The following is a 24,825-nucleotide window of genomic DNA, read 5'->3' as shown; positions in this document are numbered from 1 at the left end:
CCCTGAAAAGAGAAGACTAATCTTTCTGTAGAACCAATAGAAGAAAAAAAAATTCTCAACAACTCCGTTTTCAGCAGCACTCTTTTTCAGAGTAGTTTATCGTGATATATGCTATTGCCCCGACGAGCCCATCACCGGTGAGTATCCTACAGCTTCATCTTCTTCATTAGGTGAGACACTGGAAAGTGTACTTAGTCACTTACTGTAGCCTATAATATACATTTTATATTTCCTCAGAATATTGTACAAATCTGTGTGTCGCTTCATGATGATTTCTTAATCGGGCCCTGACTGCAGGCTATAGCTTATCCATGTGTAATTGGCCTATGTCCAGAAGAGAAAGTGCTGCATGACCATGTGACTCTTAAATTTGTACAAGCAAGAGTACCAAATCACATACTGGCCTGGGTCAAATACAGTGAAATACTTGCATGTACTTGAGCTGTGCTTGGTCCACACTGCCACCAGGTGGCCATTTAACATGGGCTGCTGTTTCTTTCACTGACTTAAATTACAACTTTTGTATTTCAGCCTAGGTCAGTCAACAATAACTATATTGTTTGTTTCATATTGCTATTCAGGCATGAAAGTCAATGAAAAAGACAGTGAGAGGAGAATATGAAACTTAGTATGCTATTCAGACAGTCCTGTAGACTATAATGCGGTACCTGTCTGCCTGTGTAGATAGGCTGCAGACGGCCTTGGATGCGCTGGTCCCAGTCATCAGGCTACGGTCCAGGCCTTTCCCCCCCCTACCCTCCCTTAGCAGCTCCTGGATGGACTGGGGCTGGATGACCGGCTGGCTGCTGAGGGCCAGATCTCTGTCCGGACTAGGCTCGCCGCACAAATCCAGCCCCAGGTCTACAGCCTGCTGGGCCTGGGTGATAGTCATGATGGCCTGGGAGCTGCCGTCGCTGAAGTGGCTGTGCTCCAGAGAGCTGACATATTCGCACACCCTGGGTAGACAGAGACAGGTACGCTACTGTATTGTTCAGTGTGTCGTAACAGATGAGAGTTCACATTATAGATGAGTGTTAGTAACCTGTGGCTGCAACTGTACCGAGAATCCAATGTAATATGCTGTCATGCCTTTTTCTCAGTGGTTATGGAGAGGGTTTTGACATTGATCTCTGCATCGCCAGCCCTGCCACAGCTTGGCTGTATTACCTGAAGACATGGGGCCAGCAGTCCTGGTTGTGGCTGCCCATCTCCAGGCCCACGTTGAGGATGGCCTCCATGCAGAGCACATGGGCCGTGTGCAGCCGCACCCCCTGAGGACGTCCCATCTGCTCCAGCTTCTGCTCCACACGCTGCTTGACTGGGAACACACACACCCAACAGACACAGGATCAGATCCCAGCACTCTAGCTAGCACAGTATCAAAAACTAAAATGTGACCATGTAACTATGGGATCTTTTCTGAAATGGAGGGATTCTTTATGGAGTTGGTGGATGTAGACATCCCTCTAGTGGTGTGGGGGCTGTGCTTTGGCAAAGTGGGTGGGGTTATATCCTGCCTGTTTGGCCCTGTCCGGGGGTATCATCGGATGGGGCCACAGTGTCTTCTGATCCCTCCTGTCTCAGCCTCCAGTATTTATGCTGCAGTAGTTTATGTGCCAGGGGGCTAGGGTCAGTCTGTTTCATCTGGAGTATTCTCTTGTCTTATCCGGTGTCCTGTGTGAATTTAAATATGCTCTCTCTAATTCTCTCTTTCTTTCTCTTGGAGGACCTGAGCCCTAGGACCATGCCTCGGGACTACCTGGCATGATGACTCCTTGCTGTCCCCAGTCCACCTGGCCATGCTGCTGCTCCAGTTTCAACTGTTCTGCCTGCGGCTACGGAACCCTGACCTGTTCACCGGACGTGCTTGTTGCACCCTCGACAACTACAATGATTATTATTATTATTTGACCATGCTGGTCATTTATGAACATTTTAACATCTTGACCATGTTCTGTTATAATATCCACCCGGCACAGCCAGAAGAGGACTGGCCACCCCTCATAGCCTGGTTCCTCTCTAGGTTTTTGGCCTTTCTAGGGAGTTTTTCCTAGGGTGTTTTTCCTAGCCACCGTGCCTCTTTCACATGCATTGCTTGCTGTTTGGGGTTTTAGGCTGGGTTTCTGTACAGCACTTTGAGATTTCAGCTGATATACGAAGGGCTATATAAATAAATGTGATTTTTGATTTGATTTATCCTCTGTGTCTTGCACAGTAAAGACAAATGAAAGGTCATCTTTGGTGTATACACTAGTTTTATAGTACAGTATGTGTGTTTGAAAAAGGCAATTGAATCCCTGTGTACAGTATGTTATGTGGGATGCTGTAAGTACCTTGTGTGATGGCATCTCCAGACTCGCCCACCTCCTTCTCCTCCTTCTCCTCCTGCACACATGAGGCTGCCGCCATCTGGGCCAGAGCCCAGGCACAATTGGCAGCCACACCTAGAGAATGCATGAATATTCATATTCATTAGAGTTGATGGTAATCAAAGACAAGCTGGGCTGAGAGGCCTACAGCACCGGTCACAGAGCGCCAGGCCAATACTTTATCATCATATGGTCCTGATTCATATATGTTTTCAGGGACATTTCAATAGCTACACAAATAGACCTATGAAGTATTCAGATTTTGTCCAAAATCTAGGCAAAACCTTTGCTTGAGTTTGATTCTCTCAAAATGTGATGTTTTTGTACTTGTGTCTTTGTGGACACACATCTAAACCAGACCTGGGATCAAATCGTTTTGGTTTTCTTTCAAATACTTTGAGCCTTTGACCCAGCCAGCCTCTGATCTAAACACACTAGCTAATGGGTTAACTAAATGCTTCCTGTTGAAGATTATAGCCAGTCAGGCAGGCTTTATCCACGGTCACCATTATGTTGGATCCTGTTACCTAGAGCACAACTGAGTCCGGCTGCCTTGCGTAGTCCATCCAGGCTGAGACAGATGGTGTCTCTCTCCCTCTGGCTCTGCTCCTTCAGCCCCTCAGACCCCAGCATGAAGGCCAGGCCCTTGGAGCTGCCCGCCATGCGCCCCGTCAGGGGAGTGGACAGGGTGTCCATCAGGTTCTTCCAGCAGCCCATCAGGATGTAGCGAGCAAACACGATGCCTGAAATAATATGAATGAAGGTTGAGTGAGTGAGTGAGCCAGACGCTTATCTGTGCATTGACCAAGACAATATGTATGAAACAGGATAAAATGGGGGTTGGGTCAGACCCTTAAAGCTAGAATCTGCAGCTGAAAGGGTCACCCTGCCTCTGTTTTGGTAAAAAAAAAAAAAAAGAAGATGGGCCTGTAGAAATGTAACCATTCTCAAATTCATAGACAGAGCTAGGATGCAAGGACTGGCCATCCACAATATAAAATAATTATAGTTTAAGCATGCTTTGAGGCTACACAGTATTTATTTACACCAACATTATTAACAAACATTGGAGTAAAAAAATACATATTTTGTGTTCTGATGGGGTGACCGTTGAAGTAAGCTCATTTATGAGTTATAGTCTTCAACAATCAATGGGTGTACAGTGCATTCTGAAACAAGATCCCTTGTCTTTTTCACATTTCATTACAGCCTTATACTAAAATTGATTAAATACATTTTTTTTATCAATCTACACACAATAACCCATAATGGCAAAGCAAAAACAGGTTTCATTTTTTTTGTGCAAATCTATTACATATAAAAACAAAAATAACTTATTTACATAGGTATTCAGACCCTTTGCTATGAGACTCAAAATTGAGCTCTGGTGCATCCTGTTTCTATTGATCCTCCTTAAGATATTTCTACAACTTGGAGTCCATCTGTGGTAAATTAAATTGATTGGACATGATTTGGAAAGGCACACACACCTGTCTATTTAAGGTCCCACAGTTGACAGTGCATGTCAGGACAAAAACCAAGTCACGAGGTCGAAGGAATTGTCTGTAGAGCTCAGAGACAAGCACAGATCTGGGGAAGGGTACCACAAAATGTTGGCAGCATTGAAGGTCCCCAAGAACACAGCGGCCTCCATCATTCTTAAATGGGAGAAGATTGGAACCACCAAGGCTCTTCCTAGAGCTGGCCGCCCGGCCAAACTGAGCAATCAGGGGAGAAGAGCCTTGGTCAGGAAGGTGACCGAGAACCCGATGGTCACTCTGACAGAGCTCCTCTGGAGATGGGAGAACCTTCCAGAAGGACAACCATCTCTGCAGCACTCCACCAATCAGGCCTTTATGGTAGAGTGGCCAGACAGAAGCCACTCAGTAAAAAGGCACATGACAGCCCACTTGGAGTTTGCCAAAAGACACCTAAAGGACTCAGACCATGAGAAACAAGATTCTCTGGTCTGATGAAACCGAGATTCAACTCTTGGCCTGAATGCCAAACGTCACGTCTGGAGGAAACCTGGCACCATCCCTATAGTGAAGCATGGTGGTGGCAGCATCATGCTGTGGGGATATTTTCAGAGGCAGGGAAAGATGAATGGAGCAAAGTACAGAGAGATCCTTGATGAAAACCTGCTCCAGAGCGCTCAGGACCTCAGACTGGGACGAAGGTTCACCTAAGCACACAGCAAAGACGACACAGGAGTGGCTTTGGGATAAGTCTCTCAATGTTCGAGTGGCCAAGCCAAAGCCCGGATTTGAACCCGATCGAACCTCTCTGGAGAGACCAGAAAATAGCTGTGCAGTGACACTCTCCAAGCAACATGACAAAGCTTGAGAGGATCTGCAGTGAAGAATGGGAGAAACTTCCCAAATACAGGTCTGCCAAGCTCGTAGCGTCATACCCAAGAAGACTCAAGGCGGTAATCATTGCCAAAGGTGCTACAACTAACTACTGAATAAGTCCCTGGATGGGAGACCAGATGCTGCTGGAAGTGGTGTTGGAGGGCCAGTAGGAGGCACTCTTTCCTCTGGTCTAAAAAATATCCCAATGCCCCAGGGCAGTGATTGGAGACACTGCCCTGTGTAGGGTGCCGTCTTTCGGGTGGGACGTTAAACGGGTGTCCTGACTCTGAGGTCATTAAAGATCCCATTGCACTTATCGTAAGAGTAGGGGTGTTAACCCCGGTGTCCTGGATAAATTCCCAATCTGGCCCTCATACCATCACGGCCACCTAATCATCCCCAGTTTACAATTGGCTCATTCATCCCCCTCCTCTCCCCTGAAACTATTCCCCAGGTCGTTGCTGTAAATGAGAATGTGTTCTCAGTCAACTTACCTGGTAAAATAACGGTAAAATAAAACATTTAAAAGTAAAGGGTCTGAATACTTATGTAAATGTGATATTTCAGGTTAAGTTTTTATAGATTTGCAAAAATGTTTTTGCTTTGTCATTATGGGGTATTGTGTGTAGATTCAATACATTTTAGAATAAGGCTGTAATGTAACAATGTGGAAAAAGTCTAGGGGTCTGAATACTTTCCGAATGCAATGTACAGTACCAGTCAAAAGTTTGGACACACCTACTCATTCAAGGGTTTTTCTTTATTTTTACTATTTTCTACATTTTAGAATAAAATAAACTATGAAATAACACATATGGAATCATGTAGTAACCCAGAAAAGTGTTAAATAAATCTCGTTAACACAGGTGTGAGGGTTGACGAGGATAAGGCTGGAGATCATTCTATCATGCTGATTGAGTTCGAATAACAGACCGGAAGCTTCAAACTGAGGGTGGTGCTTGGAATCATTGCTCTTCCTCTGTCAATCATGGTTACCTGCAAGGAAACACGTGCGGTCATCATTGCTTTGCACAAAAAGGGCTTCACAGGCAAGGCTATTTCTGCCAGTAAGATTGCACCTAAATCAACCATTTATCGGATCATCAAGAACTTCAAGGAGAGCGGTTCAATTGTTGTGAAGAAGGCTTCAGGGCGCCCAAGAAAGTCCAGCAAGCGCCAGGACTGTCTCCTAAAGTTGATTCAGCTGCGGGATCGGGGCACCACCAGTACAGAGCTTGCTCAGGAATGGCAGCAGGCAGGTGTGAGTGCATCTGCACGCACAGTGCGGCGAAGACTTTCGGAGGATGGCCTGGTGTCAAGAAGGGCAGCAAAGAAGCCACTTCTCTCCAGGAAAAACAACAGGGACAGACTGATATTCTGCAAAAGGTACAGGGATTGGACTGCTGAGGACTGGGGTAAAGTCATTTTCTCTGATGAATCCCCTTTCCGATTGTTTGGGGCATCCGGAAAAAAGCTTGTCCGGAGAAGACAAGGTGAGCGCTACCATCAGTCCTGTGTCATGCCAACAGTAAAGCATCCTGAGACCATTCATGTGTGGGGTTGCTTCTCAGCCAAGGGAGTGGGCTCACTCACAATTTTGCCTAAGAACACAGCCATGAATAAAGAATGGTACCAACACGTCCTCCGAGATCAACTTCTCCCAACCATCCAGGAACAGTTTGGTGACGAACAATGCCTTTTCCAGCATGATGGAGCACCTTGTCATAAGGCAAAAGTGATAACTAAGTGGCTCGGGGAACAAAACATCGATATTTTGGGTCCATGGCCAGGAAACTCCCCAGACCTTAATCCCATTGAGAACTTGTGGTCAATCCTCAAGAGGCGGGTGGACAAACAAAAACCCACAAATTCTGACAAACTCCAAGCACTGATAATGCAAGAATGGGCTGCCATCAGTCAGGATGTGGCCCAGAAGTTAATTGACCGCATGCCAGGGCGGATTGCAGAGGTCTTGAAAAAGAAGGGTCAACACTGCTAATATTGACTCTTTGCATCAACTTCATGTAATTGTCAATAAAAGCCTTTGACACTTATGAAATGCTTGTAATTATACTTCAGTATTCCATAGTAACTGTAGTAGGATGTCCCTTGGGGGTATCCGTACCTATGTATGACATGCGAGGGTTAGGTTAATAAACAGGCTGGAACTAGAACCTCGTTGTCGCCGCTCCTTATTTTAGATCATACTACATGGAGTCAGAAGTGGGTTTAAAATTCACATAAACGTGAATGACGTACCAAGTAAATCATACATTCAGGCTGTTTCAAAGCAGGGAGGGCAGTGTTGGAGATAAAACGCATATCATTATTTTGCTAGCTGACGAGCAAGGACTAAGTTACTGCTAAGCAACATGTTGCAAGAGGAAGAAGCTGGCGGGATTTCTGGGTTTGCGACTCCAAGTTCAACGGCCTCTGGAGCAAACACGGACAGGCCAGTGGCTAGTGCTGACGGATTTCGCATTAGTCCCCCGGAGAATTTTGTTTGTATGGACATTCAAAACTGGCCGAAATGGATCAGGCGCTTTGAAAGGTACAGGGTAGCATCAGGCTTAAACGTGAAAGATGAGGCATTTCAAGTTAATACACTGATCTACTCTATGGGTGATGAAGCCGAGGATATATTAAATGCTTCAACGTTAACTGAGAAAGAGAAACTTAACCACAGTGCTGTTAAAGACTTTGAAACGCATTTTGTAGGGAGACACAACATTATATTTTAGAGAGCTAGGTTTAACATGCGCAAACAGGAGCAGGGTGAAACCACCGACAGTTTTATCACAGCTGTTAAACTAGCAGAACATTGTCAGTTTGGCGCTCAGGGAAGAGCTGATCCGAGATCGGATTGTAGTGGGAATAAGAAATATCACTTTCTGAAAAGTTACAGTTGGATTCCCAGCTTACCTTGTCCAAAGCTGTAAACCAGGTTAGGCAGAGTGAGACAGTAAAAAGACAGCAGATGACGATACCGCGCGATAGCAGCTCCTTGCAGAGCGAAGAGAGTGAGGAAATAAATGCATTTTCATACCGAGCTAAAAAAAACGAGGGGAACACAGAACAGAAACAGACGTGGAGAAAACAATCACAGACAGCACCAGTAGCTAGTTCAAGTGTTTGTCGCAAATCCCCTTTCCACAGATGGAAAGATTGCCCAGCAAAGGATGCGGAATGCAGGAAATGTCACAGGAGAGGACACTTTTCAGCTGTCTGTCGATTAAAGCAAATGTTTCTGGGAGAAGTAAAGGAAAACAATGCTGGCTGGCACTCAGACATTAAACTGAATGGGGATGTTGTGTCATTTAAACTAGACACTGGGGCAGCTATCTCAACTAGGCTGTATAGCTATAGCAGAGATGGCCCTTTGCTCTCTACAAACAAAAAACTGTACGGGCCCAGTAATAAGATTTTACCAGTGGTAGGGCACTTGGTGATTAAACTGGAGAGTAAAGACAAAAGTGCCATCCAGCCTGTCTTCGTCAGTGACTCTCTAGCCAAACTGCGGTGTCTAAAATAGAGAGTCCCACAGACTGGTGTGCAGGGATGGTAGTGGTCCCAAAAGCCAATGGGGACATAAGGATCTGTGTGGACATGACTAACTTCAATGAGGCACTCTGCAGAGAGAGACACATCTTACCATCAGTGGAGCAGTCACTGGCTCAGTTGGATGGCTCACAAGTCTTCAAAAAGCTGGATGCCCGCTCAGGTTTCTGGCAGATACCGCTGTCATCAGAGAGTAGGGCACTCACAACGTTTATAACACCGTTTGGCCGTTACTGTTTTGCCATTTGGAATCGCTTCCGGTCCTGAGCATTTCCAAAGACAAATGTCCCAGCTGTTGGATGGGCTGAGTGGCGTCATAGTCCACGCGGACGATGTGCTCATGTGCGGAAGGGACAGAGCAGAACATGATGTAAGGGTCACAGCAGTTCTGACCCGACTCCAGGAGACTGGCCTGACACTCAATGAAAAATGCACTTTTGCACAGTCAGAGGTCTTGTTCTTGGGACACAAAATCAGTGCAGCTGGAATAGAGCCGGACCCGGAGAAGATCAGCACCATCACAGATATGCCCAGACCCCAGAATGTGGCTGAAGTCAGGACCTTCTTAGGCATGGCCACATATGTGGGTAAGTTCCTCCCACAGTTCTCAGATACAACCAAACCTCAGAGACTTACTAGCCAAAGAGAATGACTGGTCATGGGGTCACATGCAACAGGTAGCGTTTGCCAAAAGTAAAGGAGACCTGGCCTCACAGAGAGTGCTGGCCCAGTACCGTCCCCACGCTAAGACAAAGGTATCAGCAGATGCATCATCCTTTGGGCTAGGGGTGGTCCTCACACAGATGCAGGACAACATGGAGTGGCGTCCAATAGCATACATCTCCCGAAGCTTATCCGATACAGAGCAAAGGTATGCTCAAGTGGAGAAGGAGGCGTTGGCTATCACATGGGCATGTGAAAGGCTCAGCCAATACCTTATTGGCCTGCAGTTTACAGCAGAGACTGACCACAAACCACTGTTGGCTCTGTTAGGGACAAAAGCACTGGACGACTTGCCTCCCGGAGTTCTGCGCTTCCGCCTCAGATAACTGAGGTTCACCTACAAGATGGTGTATGTGCCAGGGAAGGCACTGATCACAGCAGATGCACTCTCCAGGGCCCCAATTAAACGTCCATTATCAGAGGAGGAGCAACGTCTAGAGGGTGAGGTACAGGTGTCCATAAATGCAATAAGGGACAGCCTACCTGCATCTCAGACCAAACTGCAGCAGATTGCAGAGGAGCAACAACGAGACCACATCTGCCGACAGATAGTGCAGCAGTGCAAAAGGGGATGGCCCAGGCAGGAGGAACTGCCTCAGCTGCTGAAACCCTATTGGGTGCACCAAAGTGACTTCCACTGTAATGGAGACCTTCTCATGAAAGGACAATGGATAGTTATCCCAGAGACTCTACAACCAGAAATGCTAGACAGAGTGCATGATGGACACATGGGGATAACCAAATGCAGACTGAGGGCTCAACAGTCAGTGTGGTGGCTTGGTCTGAGTACTCAGATTGCCAAGCTGGTGGCCCAGTGTGAGGTCTGTACAAAATGTCAACCTTGTCGTCCGGAGCCAATGATGGCAACGGAGCTGCCAAAACGGCCAATGGATTAAAGTACATTTTTTCCAGGCAAGGGGTCGCTGAGGTCGTGGTTACAGATAACGCCCCCCAGCTCCTTTTCTGCTTTTGCTGCAGAATATGACTTCACACATGTGACCTGTAGCCCCTACCATGCACAGAATAATGGTGAGGCAGAGAGAGCTGTGAAAACAATCAAGGGACTGCTGAAAAAGAACAAGGATCCATACAGGGCTCTGTTCGCTTACAGAGTTACACCACTGCATCATGGTTCGTCGCCTGCCGAGCTCCTGATGGGCAGGAGGCTGCGTTCCCCATTTCCTGTCTCGTAGGCTCAGTTTAAACCTCGATGGCCTAACAGGAAGGCCTTCGCTGAGAGGGACAAACGGCTGAAACAAACGCAAACTAGAGACTTTAATCGGAGACACCGTCCTAAGGAGAGGCCAGAGCTGACCGAAGGTCAACGTGTGTGGATTACAAACTCAAAGACACCAGCAATAGTGCTGAGGAAAGCGGATGCCCCACGCTCCTATGTGGTGGACACAGGCTCAGAAGAGGTACGAAGGAACAAAACACACCTCAGAGCTCTTCCAGATCTACCGGCCACACAGACTGAGGCCACAGAAAATGCACAATGAGGGTGAAGGAGAGAGAATGCTCACAGAGCCACAAGCGCGCCCAAAAAGGGATGCGAAGCCACCAGAGTGGCTGAAAGACTATGTTACGTGAAGAGAAAACTGTTGGGGACCATACCCAGCAAAAAGAGACTGTACCTAAGTTAATGTTCATACTGTGTGATTTAATGCTTTCATACTGTTTCAGGATGTGAAGTAGCATGTTAGAGAATAATACTGGTTTCCAAATTGCATTTCAGTTATGCTTCAGTGGTTATGCATGTCGAGTTGTTGTTCATGGGAGAGGGGAAGATGTAGTAGGTTGTCCCTTGGGGGTATCCGTACCCATGTATGACATGCGAGGGTTAGGTTAATAAACAGGCTGGAACTAGAACCTCGTTGTCGCCGCTCCTTATTTTAGATCATAACATCTGACAAAAATATCTAGACACTGAAACAGCAAACTTTGTGAAAATGTATATTTGTGTCATTCTCAATTTTTGGCCACGACTGCATATCATTAATATAAAGTTAAAATGGGGTTGAGTCAGACCCTTAAAACGGCATACAGTACATCCACATGTGTATTGACAAAGACCCCATGCCTTTAAAAGCCCCAATGGGAGTTAAGTCAGAACCTACACTACATCTATCTGGGTATTGACTCAGCAGCTCTGTAATGTGCTGTGGCCTTATTTGCTGAGGCAGTAAACAACAGTCCCATTAGACACCTTGAGAGATTTAAGCGCTATAAAAAGGCACTCTGTGTGACAATAACATTTCATACAGGGAAATAAGTAGAACTGACAATGGCCCCTTTTTTCTCCGTTCCATGTTAATATAGTCGTCCCTGTTGATTATGTGTACATAGCTAGCTTATTACATGAAAGCTTCAAAAGCCTAATGGGCAACTCAGCAGCGGTTGCCATGGTAATGGAGGTTGCTCGAGTGCTCGATGGTGCATCTTTTGTTCTCAGTGGTAATAAAAAAGAGGTAGGCAGATGCTGGCAGCTATCCATTCTCTCTCCTGTGAGGGACACAAGGAGAACAATATATTTCTCTCCATGTAGAGTACAGCATCTAGGCCAGCATTTCCCAAACTTGCTCCTCGTGACCCCAAGGGGTGCACATTTTGGTTTTTGCCCTAACACTCCACAGCCGTTTCAAATGATCAAAGTTTGATGATTAGTTGATTATTTGAATCAGCTGTGTAGTGCAACCCTTGGAATCCCGAGGACCCGAGTTTGGGAAACCCTGATCTAGGCACATGTATGCAACCCCAAAGACCAGAGTTCAGTCCCTGTCTCCACCCTTCCCACTGTGTCTCCTCCTAATCTATCTTCCCCGATGTTTGAATAAAGCAAAAAAATACATACTACAATATGCCTAAATATTGAAGCAAAATATAGTCAAAAACTGCCTTGGCTAAGCGACTCAGAAAGGACAGCTGGGGGTACCTGGTGGTGTCAGTACCTGGGGGTGTCAGTACCTGGGGGTGTCAGTACCTGGGGGTGTCAGTACCTGCCATGAGGGTGTCACTGCCACTCTTGTCACAGCTGAAGGGGGACTGTGTGTTGGCCTTACGGATCAGCTGACCTCCGATGGCACTACTGCCCAGCCCATCGATGTCTGACCAGAGACAGAGGACACAACGTGATGAGAGCGTCATAAAAACATAGCAGAACATTTCAAAGACCTAAATGAGCATTATGTTCATATTTCTATGTTGACATATAAATAATCCTCATGAATAAAACAGTGTGGGAGAGCTGTGTCCCATCCTACCAGTTAGCATGGTGATGAGGGGTAAGGAGTGTTCCTCTGGTGAGCCCCAGTAGCCAGCCTCCCCCAGCAAGTTCCGGTCCAGAACCTGGAGGTAGAGCTCCTCGATCCAGGCCTGAGACAGCACCACCAGCACCCCACTGCTCTGGATGAGACGAACAAACTCTTTCTGCAGCAGGAGAGAGAGAATTCAATGGGGTTACCATGAGGCCTCGTGGGATCGCTTCAAAATATAGAAACCGCATAAACAAAATAATTCGCTACAGTACTATATAGTGTTCAGCTGATCACAACACTTGTCTTCAGGCTTCCTCTCTACCATACAAAGGGGATGTCAGCTTTAGTGCGCCAACACATTGACTCCACAAGCACCACTCACCAGGCTGACCAGCACAGGCATGGGCCTCCTGCGGTAGTAGTCCTGGCAGCAGAGTTTGAGGCTGAGGAGCAAGGCGTAGTAGGAGACCAGGTAAAGGCCATCAGCGTTCATCAGGGCCTGACAGTTCAGGTTCTCACTGCCCTCATAGCCTGGTGAATGGATGCCACCTGGGAGAGAGGGTCAAATACCAGGTCAAATAGAAACCATTGATGAAACTAGGACAATTAAGACAATTATCTTACCTCGTATCCCCATCAAAAGACTTAAAATACTAAATTAGATACTGTAATTACAATGCGACTTTCAATGACTTCTCCACGGATATCTGATGTTATCTCACTTCCTCCCTTCATTGTCTCATGCCATCTCCCTTAATCTCCTCTCTCTGTATCGCTTACCCGCCTGTAGGCCGGAGCAGAATGTGGAGGAGAAGTTCTGCAGGGACGTGTCCACGTCTGTTGTGCTGTGCATCCCCAGCAGGCGAGGCAGCAGGCCGGCCAGAGACTGGACAAAGAGCCGGGCGCTCTGCTGGTCAGCCTCCTGGTTCTTCAGTAGCTTCAGGGACAGGGCTGCCGTCCTCAGGGAGCGATGACCGGGACAGTCCCTGGGTGTCTGCTCCTCATCGGCCAGGGAGCAGTTATCAGAGCCCATGTCTGACACATCCGAGCGGCCCGAGTCCTTCTCCGCCGCCATGGAGTACTGGTCACATGAATCAAACTCAGTGCGCGACATCTCCCCCTCATCCACGCTGAAGTTGCTCTCACTGTAGCGCGAGCCGTGGGGGTGCGCCCGGGCATCCACGGACAGGAAGTTAGTGATGTCGGGGTAGACTAGTGCATGGCTGCGCTGCACCACGTCTGGGGGTCCTCCGGGCTCGGCGCCTGGCTCCCTCACACAGGGACGTAGTTCAGGGTCAGGGTCAGCGTCCGGCCCACAGGAGGAAGGCGAAGGCAGCCGGGGTTCTTCACCACACTCCTCCCCCTCTGGAGTGGTCTGCCCCAGCTCCCCATCCAGAGTGGTCTGCCCCAGCTCCCCATCCAGAGTGGTCTTGCCCGTATCTGTGGTGACGCTGATGCTGATGTCAGGGCTGCGCTCCGTGGCGGAGGTGGCAGAGGGCTCAGAGGGAGCGTGCTCAGACGAGAGGACGTGACGCTGCCAGCGGAAGTCCGCCTCATTGATCTCCATGGACTCCCGCGTGGATTCTGCCCCCTCTTTCAACTCGTCCAATCGGCGCAGCAGCATGCGGGCCTGTTCTGACTGTAGGCCACGCCCATGACTCAGCTCATCCAGAGCTCCCAGGAGGGCACAGGCACACGACACTGAGGAGTAGCAGGCCTCGATGCCCCCCTTCATACAGGCCTCTGTCATGCCATCCATCACCCTGTTGGCACACACAGACACATCATAAACACTATGTACCAGTTTACAACAGTACTACTTCCTTTTCACTATAGTACATGATGTATGGGTTACAGGCTTATACAGCAGGTAGACGCATATCTTTTGGTTCACAAGGTTATACCGGTAAAGGTTATACCGGTAAAGGTTATACCGGTAAAGGTTAAAAGGTTTTACCGGTAAAGGTTATACTGGTAAAGGTTATACCGGTAAAGGTTATACCGGTAAAGGTTATACTGGTAAAGGTTAAAAGGTTATACCGGTAAAGTTTATACTGGTAAAGGTTATACCGGTAAAGGTTAAAAGGTTATACCGGTAAAGGTTATACTGGTAAAGGTTAAAAGGTTATACCGGTAAAGGTTATACTGGTAAAGGTTATACCGGTAAAGGTTATACTGGTAAAGGTTAAAAGGTTATACCGGTAAAGGTTATACTGGTAAAGGTTAAAAGGTTATACCGGTAAAGGTTATACTGGTAAAGGTTATACCGGTAAATAAAATAAGAGAATGTGGGTCCTCACAATTTGAGCAGGTCCAGGTGAGACTTCCTCTTGGAGAAGGACCTTTTCCTAGACTCAGGCTCTATAACACAGGGACCAGCCAGGTCAAACAAGCGCTGAGGACTTCCCAGAATCTACAAAAACGCATACAAAGACACTTTGGTTAATTTTTGTTCATCGCATCCCTTCTGCAACACTCAAACTGGTTCTGTCGATAAAGCAGCAACATTCCACTGTCTAATTCAATTGATTGCTCTATAAACATTATGTTAGGGGATTTGAGGTGACTGGTGAACAGTGAGGAGTCTGGGGCTCTGACCACCTCCTTCATGATCTTGATGGCCTCCACGCGGTGCTGTGGGGGGGGATAGAGCAGGATACGGTGGTACAGCGACTGCAGAACAGGCTTCATGGACTCCACACAGCCAACCAGGCGCACCAGCTCAGCAGCCACGTAGCAGATGGTCCGCACCACCGGGCCGATCATGGCCGGGGTGGTGGAGGAGCAGCCAGATCCCCGACCCTGGTCAGACACACCACCTAGAGAGGGGTCTGGATCCTGACACCCCCGTCCGTGGCCGTGGGCCGAGGTGATGGTCTTGTCGTTCACAGGGTTTCCCATGATCACTACCAACGCCGGACAAAGTTGCTTCCTGAGAGCAGGGAACAAGACATGTCACATGTTTTATGTAGACAGATAATATGGTAACACTTTACTTGAAGGAGCATACTTAATGAAGGGCTCATGTTCTGCTTATGAATGTGGCATGTATGTATTATGAAGACTGTATATAGGGTCCCCTCAAGATAAGAAATCAGACTGATAAGGAGGTAGGTATTCAGACAGGGAAGCGTGACTGTCAGTATACTGTATGCGTTAGCCACAGCCAGGCCTTACCAGATCAGGTCTGTGAAGCCTCTGTTCAGGTGCATGGTGGGAGGACAGCTGCTGAGCATAGACAGGATGCACTCTAGGTAGAGCAGCTGGAGCAGCTGGTTCTCACTGTGAAAACAAACAGACCATTAGTCAGAGTCTCAGGCTTTTATCCCAAATGGCACCCTATTCCCTATAGGTTCTGGTCAATAGTGCACTATGAATGGAATGGCATTTGGGATGCAGCCTCAGTGTCTCACCTTAATAAAAGCCAAGCAAGAAACATCTCTATAAAACATTGCTGTAAAACTGAATCATGCTTTGTAGAGGTGACCTTTAAAACAGCTAGCAGGTTAGACAATGTGGGAGGAATGATGTGTTCTCCGGATGAGAGAGAAACATACAGTTCAGGGCTATAAACTCTGCATAAAGAATCATTCTTACTGGTCAACCCCCTCTAGCTTCTCGCAGAAGACGGTTATCACAGTCACAACGTCCTCACACAGGGACTGTGCAGTGGGAGACACATCTAAAAACATACAGGCCAACAACCATTACCTAGACATCACACTCAGGAGAACAAATGCAACTGATAACATACCTTACATACAGCCTAACTATGTTAAATACTTAAGTATTTGAGGTGCGATTCCAAGCTTGGCGTTTGAACTTTTGGGAACATTGGAGAGCTACCGTCCTCTAGGTTTTCACTCCAACCCTCATCTAGCCCACCTGATTCTAATTAGCTAGTCGATAAGCTGAATCAGGTTAGTTACAAGTAGGTTTGGAGTAAAAACCTACAGGGGGATAGCTCCCCAGGAACAGAGTTGGAGAGCCCTGCTGTACAGTATGGTGCAAGGAAGAGATGTGTGTTTTTGCTTTTATTCAATTTGTTAAAAAAAATCCCTTTATAGTGATTCCAAGTTTGGAGTTTGAACTTTTGGGACTATTCCATTGGGTGCATTGTCCAGGGCAAACTAAATGAAACGCAGCTCTGTTTGACAAATGCATTTGACCCAGGTCTGACAGAACAGTTGAACCCCAAGACACACTGCACCACCCCCTCGTAATAGTCTCATCCCTCCCACTTTTAGACGTGGACTCGAGGTATGAAATCACCCAGCCTTGCAGTAAAAGACGTGTGATGTCTAAACAACCTGTAATCACTGCTTCATAAAAAGGGACATTATAGTCCCTGTGGAGGTATATTCCACCTGGCATGCGAAGGGCAGTGAAGGCTTTTGCTATGTAACAGGGCTATAAAGTACCTTTGCGCTGGTGTGCGGGCACTGGTGGGTCTTCGCCATCCACTCCCTGCAGAGACCCACAAAACAATATTATAGACTTTCAGACACTGTATGGTGGCTTCACTTCATCTATGATTATGCATTCCCATGCATATTCAAAGAGTTTGCGATCTTATTAGTGATTCTTATAATCACAGCAGTACAACAGTCTGCCAAAATGTATAGAACACAGTACTGTATTTTATGTTGCTATTTAATGAGGTGATTACAAGCTCTCATATGAGCTCTCAAGTGTGAAATGAAGATGTGCCTCACTCTAGACCCCCTCCCAACCTATATTCATTCAATTTTCTTCTAGTCTGAGTGGGTGATAATGTGAGAGGTTAAAGGTGCCTGGGGTGGCTGACCTGTCTGTGTCTGAGCTGCAGGGCGAGGTCCCCCAGGATCTGGCTGAGGGTGGCCCTCACGGCCGTGTTGATGCTGCGCTGGTGACAGCTTGACATGTACGTCTCAATACACACCTGGAAAACAGGACACACACATTACAACATAGCAGGGGGCTTACCGTTACACCCAACGAGTATAAATGAAGGTAAAATCTCTTTCAAGAAAAAGCTAGCAGGACTGAAGAAAGTCTGACATCAGGAGCGAATGAAAATATAATCTTTAAAACAACACTGTGCGATAGCCGAATTGAATTAAAGCAAGTGAGATGCCAAGCCCTAAGGAGACAGTATAGGACACATAATTGCTTTCCGTCACTTCACACTTTTAATTTCTTCCCACTCTATATAAATCAGTATATAAATCTACATGACATCCCAGTGGCTAATTGAATTATGACCTCCTCTGAAAGCTGGTCTCTGTGGCATACAGAGGATGACACTAGGGCTGGGAATTGCCAGGGACCTTAAGATACGATGTTATCACAATACTTTGGTGCCAATATGATATGTATTGGGATTCTCACGATTATATACTGTATGTATAGAGATTCGATGTTCCAAACATGTTGCTCACCATATGTCTGCTGAAGAGGGACAAGACAGCCAGGAGAAAAATAGTTTTAATCGGTCATGGAAATAAAAGTACTGAAAACTAATTGGCTCCCTATTTAAAAAGATGTAGAACAAGCTATGAAGGAAAAATACTGGAGTTTTGGTGCAGGTACAGCTAACAAGCGCAAAAAGAATATTGCGATATTGTCAATACGATATATCTTCAAAAATAATGTCCCGATATGTAAATGTATAAATGTTTCCCCCATCACTAGATAACACACAGCTAGAGGCCCAGCAAATAAAGCATGACTGGAACATTCTCTTAACCCTCTCCTCTGGTATAATGAAAGCAGGTGTCACCATTCAGAGTGGTTATCCGGCAAGTGTTCTGTCTCATCGTTCACACCTTATCTGCTGGATCCAATCTAAAATAAGACTCCCAGTCGCTATGGTAATTAACATGCAGATTAAAATGTGAAAGGCAACTGTTATTACTCACGTGAGCAGTGATTCATGGTATGAATCAACTATACGACTAAAATAAGACTAATAGCTTGGTCAGTCCAATTATGAGATGAGCGCCTAGACCAATGACTATATAAATGAAGTGACCAGACCAGTTCAGCGGTGCTCCAGGGACTAAGGTCAAAGGTCAGAAGGCAACTTCAGTTCCTTAAATCTGATTCCAAATATCAACTCTGTTGTTCTCAAAAAAGAAACGTCTTTCTTTGGGGTACTGCATCGTGATGAAGTATAGTCATAGTCAAGGTCATAGTCAAGGAGTGTGTTGACACTAAGGAAAGTGATGATCCCACAGATATGCATCTGTTAGTTCTGTGAATAACAAATACATTAAACATGCGGCACTCTTTGAATCCTGGTCAACCTGACCCAGACCAGTAGATCTGATAATAGAAGACAACATCTTTTTGCTAGGGGGTAAGGATGTTAGGTACAATAAAGGATGAATCACAATAACTGCTCACTAAAATAATAATTGCTTGACAAAAATGTAATGCAATGGCAATCCTGGTGATATGTAACAATCCTTTGCATGAACTGTCGACATTACACATAATTATTAATGATGGAAATTAAAAAACGAATATACAGTCGTGGCTAAAAGTTGAGAATGACACAAATATTAATTTCCAAAGTTTGCTGCTTCAGTGTCTTTAGATATTTTGTCAGATGTTACTATGGAATACTGAAGTATAATTACAAGCATTTCATAAGCATCAAAGGCTTTTATTGACAATTACTTGAAGTTGATGCAAAGAGTCAATATTTGCAGTGTTGACCCTTCTTTTTCCAAGACCTCTGCAATCCGCCCTGGCATGCTGTCAATTAACTTCTGGGCCACATCCTGATTGATGGCAGCCCATTCTTGCATAATCAATGCTTGGAGTTTGTCAGAATTTGTGGATTTTTGTTTGTCCACCCGCCTCTTGAGGATTGACCACAAGTTCTCAATGGGATTAAGGTCTGGGGAGTTTCCTGGCCATGGACCCAAAATATCGATGTTTTGTTCCCCGAGCCACTTAGTTATCACTTTTGCCTTATGGCAAGGTGCTCCATCATGCTGGAAAAGGCATTGTTCGTCACCAAACTGTTCCTGGATGGTTGGGAGAAGTTGCTCTCGGAGGATGTGTTGGTACCATTCTTTATTCATGGCTGTGTTCTTAGGCAAAATTGTGAGTGAGCCCACTCCCTTGGCTGAGAAGCAACCCCACACATGAATGGCCTCAGGATGCTTTACTGTTGGCATGACACAGGACTGATGGTAGCGCTCACCTTGTCTTCTCCGGACAAGCTTTTTTCCGGATGCCCCAAACAATCGGAAAGGGGATTCATCAAAGAAAATGACTTTACCCCAGTCCTCAGCAGTCCAATCCCTGTACCTTTTGCAGAATATCAGTCTGTCCCTGTTGTTTTTCCTGGAGAAAAGTGGCTTCTTTGCTGCCCTTCTTGACACCAGGCCATCCTCCAAAAGTCATCACCTCACTGTGCGTGCAGATGCACTCACACCTGACTGCTGCCATTCCTGAGCAAGTTCTGTACTGGTGGTGCCCCGGTCCCGCAGCTGAATCAACTTTAGGAGACGGTCCTGGAGCTTGCTGGACTTTCTTGGGCGCCCTGAAGCCTTCTTCACAACAATTGAACCACTCTCCTTGAAGTTCTTGATGATCCGATGAATGATTTAGGTGCAATCTTACTGGCAGCAATATCCTTGCCTGTGAATCAAATCAAATCAAAATCAAATCAAATCAAATCAAATCAAATCAAATTTATTTATATAGCCCTTCGTACATCAGCTGTGAAGCCCTTTTTGTGCAAAGCAATGATGACGGCACGTGTTTCCTTGCAGATAACCATGACTGACAGAGGAAGAACAATGATTCCAAGCACCACCCTCCTTTTGAAGCTTCTAGTCTGTTATTCAAACTCAATCAGCATGATAGAATGATCTCCAGCCTTGTCCTCATCAACCCTCACACCTGTGTTAACGAGAGGATCACTGACATGATGTCAGCTGGTCCTTTTGTGGCAGGGCTGAAGTGCAGGGGAAATGTTTTTGGGGGATTCAGTTAATTTGCATGGCAAAGAGGGACTTAGCAATTAATTGCAATTCATCTGATCACTCTTCATAACATTCTGGAGTATATACAAATTGCCATCATACAAACTGAGGCAGCATACTTTGAAAATTAATATTTGTGTCATTCTCAAAGCTTTTGGCCATGACTGTGTGTATATATATATATATATATACACAAAAATCTTGCATTTTTTAATAGCTACACTACCGTTCAAAAGTTTGGGGTTACTTAGAAATATCCTTGTTTTTGAAAGAAAAGCACATTTTTGGTCCATTAAAATAACATCAAGTTGATCAGAAATACAGTGTAGACATTGTTAATGACTATTGTAGCTGGAAACGGCAGATTTTTTATGGAATATCTACATAGGAGTGATGGTTGCTGATAATGGGCCTATGTTCCAATGGCACGTTGTGTTAGCTAAGCCAAGTTTGTCATTTTAAAAGGCCAATTGATCATTAGAAAACCCTTTTGCAATTATGTTAGTATAGCTGAAAACTGTTGTACTGATTAAAGAAGCAATTAAACTGGCCTTCTTTAGACTAGTTGAGTATCTGGAGCATCAGCACTTCTGGGTTTGATTACAGGCTCAAAATGGCCAGAAACAAAGATCTTTCTTCTGAAACTCGTCAGTCTATTCTTGTTCTGAGAAATGAAGGCTATTCCATGCGAGAAATTGCCAAGAAACTGAAGATCTCGTACAACGCTGTGTACTACTCCCTTCACAGAACAGCGCAAACTGTCTCTAACCAGAATAGAAAGAGTAGTGGGAGGCCCCGGTGCACAACTGAGCAAGAGGACAAGTACATTAGAGTGTCTAGTTTGAGAAACAGACACCTCACAAGTCCTCAAATGGCAGCTTCATTAAATAGTACCCGCAAAGCACCAGTCTCAACGTCAACAGTGAAGTGGCAACTCCAGGATGCGGGCCTTGTAGGCAGAGTTGCAAAAAAAAGCCATATCTCAGACTGGCCAATAAAAAGAAAAGATTAAGATGGGCAAAAGAACACAGACACTGGACAGAGGAACTCTGCCTAGAAGGCCAGCATCCCGGAGTCGCCTCTTCACTGTTGACATTGAGGCTGGTGTTTTGTGGGTACTATTGATGCAGACAATTCCAATTCCATTGATGGAGCTACAATATTAAAGCTGATCTATCCCCTAAAAAATAAATTAAAAAAATGCATTAAAAACAAAAACAACTCTTGCTATTTCTCCCCCCTGCCTGGTGCTGACGTAGTGGAAAGACCACTTCAGACATCAGTGGCCTTTAATGTCGTGTTTCCATGCCAATGAGATTAGAGGAGGAAAGAGCACCTTGTTTGACCTGGTTTGTTAAGGTTACAGAGAGGAATTAGTTAGGGACAGTCAAGGTCCTCTGTCTGTCTGTGTCTCTGTCTGTCTGTACCAGGGATGAGGAGGAGCGGGGCATGGACCATCTCTGTGACACGTCAGCAAAGAGATGGATGAGAAATAGTATTCACCCACAGAACACAAAATTCATCATTAAAATGTATCCCAAAAGAATCACGATAATTTCGTTTTTACCTGTAAAGCTGTAGACATTCTAATGTGTTAGGAAAGAATGGGATGTATAAGTTATATGCATCTTAACATGCAGGGATAAAGAGGGTAATCTCTATTAAAATTAAAACCCTCATGGTAAACATGATTTTACACCTTCTGTTCCCGGTGCCAGATCGACAGAGCAGGAGCATATATTACATCCAGGGCTGCATTAGGTCCAGTTATTTATGAGCTGCTGTTAACGCGTCCGCATACATAGATTTGGTTTGCTGCTAGCAGAACTCAGCTAGGCTGTGCTCTCATACTCCCTAAAGACCTTCACTTGAAAAACTAGGGAAAAAAGCATACATTTTACTGTTGTTTGTCCCTCTCGAGCCAACATAGTCAGAAACACTTCCTCAAAATAGTCTGAATTAATAAGATAAATCAAGAAACGCGTAATGAATGTGTTTTTTCCGAGGCGGTCTTAGTCTTTACATCTAGCTAAGATGTTTTGTGCAGTATTTCTCAAGTGAAAAAAATAGCTCGAAAACTAGTAGTCTCTCATTGAATGACAACAAGCACTTCATGTTCCCACTCAATCATAATACATTAGATTACCTGTGACTACCATAAACATCGGATGCATAGCAGCAACATAGAAATTCACCTTTGTGATGGATGGTCCTCGCTAGGCTGTTGCTAGCAGTAGCAGGGAGTTGATGCTACTGAGGTGGTGTTTTGTGGCACATTATGTCAAGAGTCAGCCTTAATCAGCAGCCTGGCGCAAGGCTGAACAGATACAGACCAGACCTGGGTCCAAACAATATTGGATTTCTTTCAAATTACTGTAAGTATTTGACTGAGCTTGTCTGGAGTGTCAGGAGGGGCGGGGGTTGCACTTTGGGACTATTCCATTGCTGTAGGTAAGCTCAATTAGGTGCAGCTAAAGTATTTGAAAGAGAACCAATACTATCCAGATCTGAAATAGACTGCAACATCCAGCAGGTTGACATTGGCTCTCTGGCTCCCTTTGCATATCAGTGATACCTCCGTCAGGCTAGGCTTACCTCAGCAATCCTCAGGATGGAGTCTCCGTTGATCTCAAAGGTGGAGGAGTACGTGATGCAGAGAAGGACCTGTAGGGCAAGGAGACAAAGGCTTGTAAAACACCCATCGAACTGAACAGGGAAAGAAGATTGGGGGCAGCTGCATAAAGGCGAGGCTCTCAGAGATAATCCTCTCCACCAGGGAACATAAACTCTGTATAGAACAAACACAATGCCTTGTGTGACTGGAGAAAAGTACTGTGGCACTGCTGTCAAAACAGACGACAGCATCACTTCAAATACTCAGCATAGCACAGTTTAAAATACATTTAGCTAGAAGTATATATTTACTGTCTCTTTTGACAGAAGTGCTGTTTTTGCATTGCCATATCTGGCATGAAGGAACAAGAGGGTCTCAGGTAAGTGTGGAGCAGAAGACAAATGACATGGTTACCCAGAGTAGTCTTACAGGCAGAATGAACACTGCACTGATCTTATAGTAATAACTCTGTGGACACTAGAGACATGAGGTGCAGCACACATACAGCTATTAGTAAAGTAGGTAGTAAAATAATCTACAGTTTTAAAAAAGTACAACAAGTGGCATGATCATGAGAGCCACAAAAGCAAACCACAAGTAATCAATACAGTACTATGAATTGGTGTGCACATGGCAAAAACGACCTTTAACTGTTCTCACATTTTGAACAACTTTGGCCAGATTTACTACACCAGCAAGTGTTTGCATCAGTTCAAAAATGTCCCCCAATTGAACATGTTGAAGTCCATTCAGTTACGTCTTGCTGTGTGACATGATTTACTGGATGCCCCATTCTGTGGTGGCTCTGTGCCCAGTACTGTATGATGCAGAGAGAAGGGTATGGTGGAGCATAATAACTGTAGAGTGATTTGTGGCAAACTGAGACCGCACGTACTGTATCCATGAGTACAACTGACTGGCAACAAGCCAGAGGATGGTCCCAGCTTCATTTTACTACCTGGGGACCCTTAGTGCAATACAAAACAATTCACCAGCAGTCTTCACATATCGGCATCAGAGGGGAAAAAGTCAAATTCTTTATTGGATTGTAAAGTATACTCCTTTAATCAATGTTTAGACCAGCTATAACAGAGACTAAGTCATCTGATCGCTTTAATAATCCCAGTGTGCAGAGAGGACTGACCTTCATGACCTCGACCTGCAGGTCCTCGTGGAGCATGGGGGTCACCCTCACTGCATCCAGCATCTGACTCAACAGCTGGCTCTCCAGAGCCTCCGCCTCCACAGCCACAAACCTGTCCTCACACAGGATCTTCTGCAGTCAAATGAGGAGGAGTAGGATGGAGAATGGCACAAAATGGAGAGAGAGAAAAAAAAACACAGGGAGAGATTTGGACAATACACAGTCAGAAAATGTATACTATGTGTAGAACATTAGAATTCGCGCCAAAAAAAAATAATGCAAATTAGGCTTCACTGAAGGGTAATAGGTTGGGGTCTGCAGCAGTAATGCTTGTAATGAACCTACATTTCCTCTCAGAAAATACTGTAGTTTTACAAATGCATGGTTAGCAATGACCTTTTCCTGTACCTGGTTCAACCACATCTTCTGCTTTGTACAGTACATTGTTGCTGCATGTATAGCTGATGGACTGTACCTGCATTCCTGTGAGGGCAGTCTGGGCCAGTTTCATGTTCTTGGACTCCAGTGCCAGCTGAAGAGGGAGAAGGCATCTTTCTCTGCAAAGGCGAACGTATGATTAAGCTACCGAGAGAAAATACAAACACTGAGGGGCAAAGCTTTCATATTTAGGATGGAGAAGGTTGGATTGAGGGCTCTGACAATATTACCTGTGGAGCTTTCCAACAAGAGATTACAGCGAACATGTCCACATTAAACAAAACAAGAGCAAACAAAGCACAAACAAATCTGATGCAAAAATAAGAACGATACTTTCACGTCAACCATGTTTCAGGGGAAAGGCTGGGAATTTAATATTATAAATCACA

The 24,825-nt window shown here is 45.5% G+C and overlaps 1 protein-coding gene across 7 annotated transcripts in view; it reads right to left on the bottom strand.

Annotated features, from left to right (window-relative positions):
• The window catches only part of LOC115201495 (brefeldin A-inhibited guanine nucleotide-exchange protein 3), a 42,652-nt gene that overhangs the window by 13,432 nt on the left and 4,395 nt on the right, over positions 1 to 24,825 (bottom strand). For 6 of the 7 annotated variants that reach the window (XM_029765170.1, XM_029765166.1, XM_029765167.1 and 3 more), the window contains exons 3-19: positions 24,474 to 24,555; positions 23,999 to 24,130; positions 22,836 to 22,904; positions 17,066 to 17,179; positions 16,680 to 16,725; positions 15,856 to 15,940; positions 15,436 to 15,540; positions 14,860 to 15,190; positions 14,559 to 14,671; positions 13,039 to 14,021; positions 12,641 to 12,807; positions 12,265 to 12,430; positions 12,001 to 12,108; positions 2,897 to 3,112; positions 2,334 to 2,444; positions 1,168 to 1,318; positions 669 to 956 (exon numbers count right to left, since the gene is read on the bottom strand). In XM_029765170.1, the coding sequence (XP_029621030.1) occupies positions 669 to 956; positions 1,168 to 1,318; positions 2,334 to 2,444; positions 2,897 to 3,112; positions 12,001 to 12,108; positions 12,265 to 12,430; positions 12,641 to 12,807; positions 13,039 to 14,021; positions 14,559 to 14,671; positions 14,860 to 15,190; positions 15,436 to 15,540; positions 15,856 to 15,940; positions 16,680 to 16,725; positions 17,066 to 17,179; positions 22,836 to 22,904; positions 23,999 to 24,130; positions 24,474 to 24,555 (3,267 nt within the window). The remainder of the gene's footprint in view (positions 1 to 668; positions 957 to 1,167; positions 1,319 to 2,333; positions 2,445 to 2,896; positions 3,113 to 12,000; positions 12,109 to 12,264; positions 12,431 to 12,640; positions 12,808 to 13,038; positions 14,022 to 14,558; positions 14,672 to 14,859; positions 15,191 to 15,435; positions 15,541 to 15,855; positions 15,941 to 16,679; positions 16,726 to 17,065; positions 17,180 to 22,835; positions 22,905 to 23,998; positions 24,131 to 24,473; positions 24,556 to 24,825) is intronic. The other variant, XM_029765168.1, reaches the window with a different exon arrangement.

This window comes from Salmo trutta, chromosome 10 (assembly GCF_901001165.1).
Source record: "Salmo trutta chromosome 10, fSalTru1.1, whole genome shotgun sequence".
Classification (NCBI taxonomy): domain Eukaryota; kingdom Metazoa; phylum Chordata; class Actinopteri; order Salmoniformes; family Salmonidae; genus Salmo; species Salmo trutta.
This window is presented reverse-complemented; position numbering and strand designations above follow the sequence as displayed.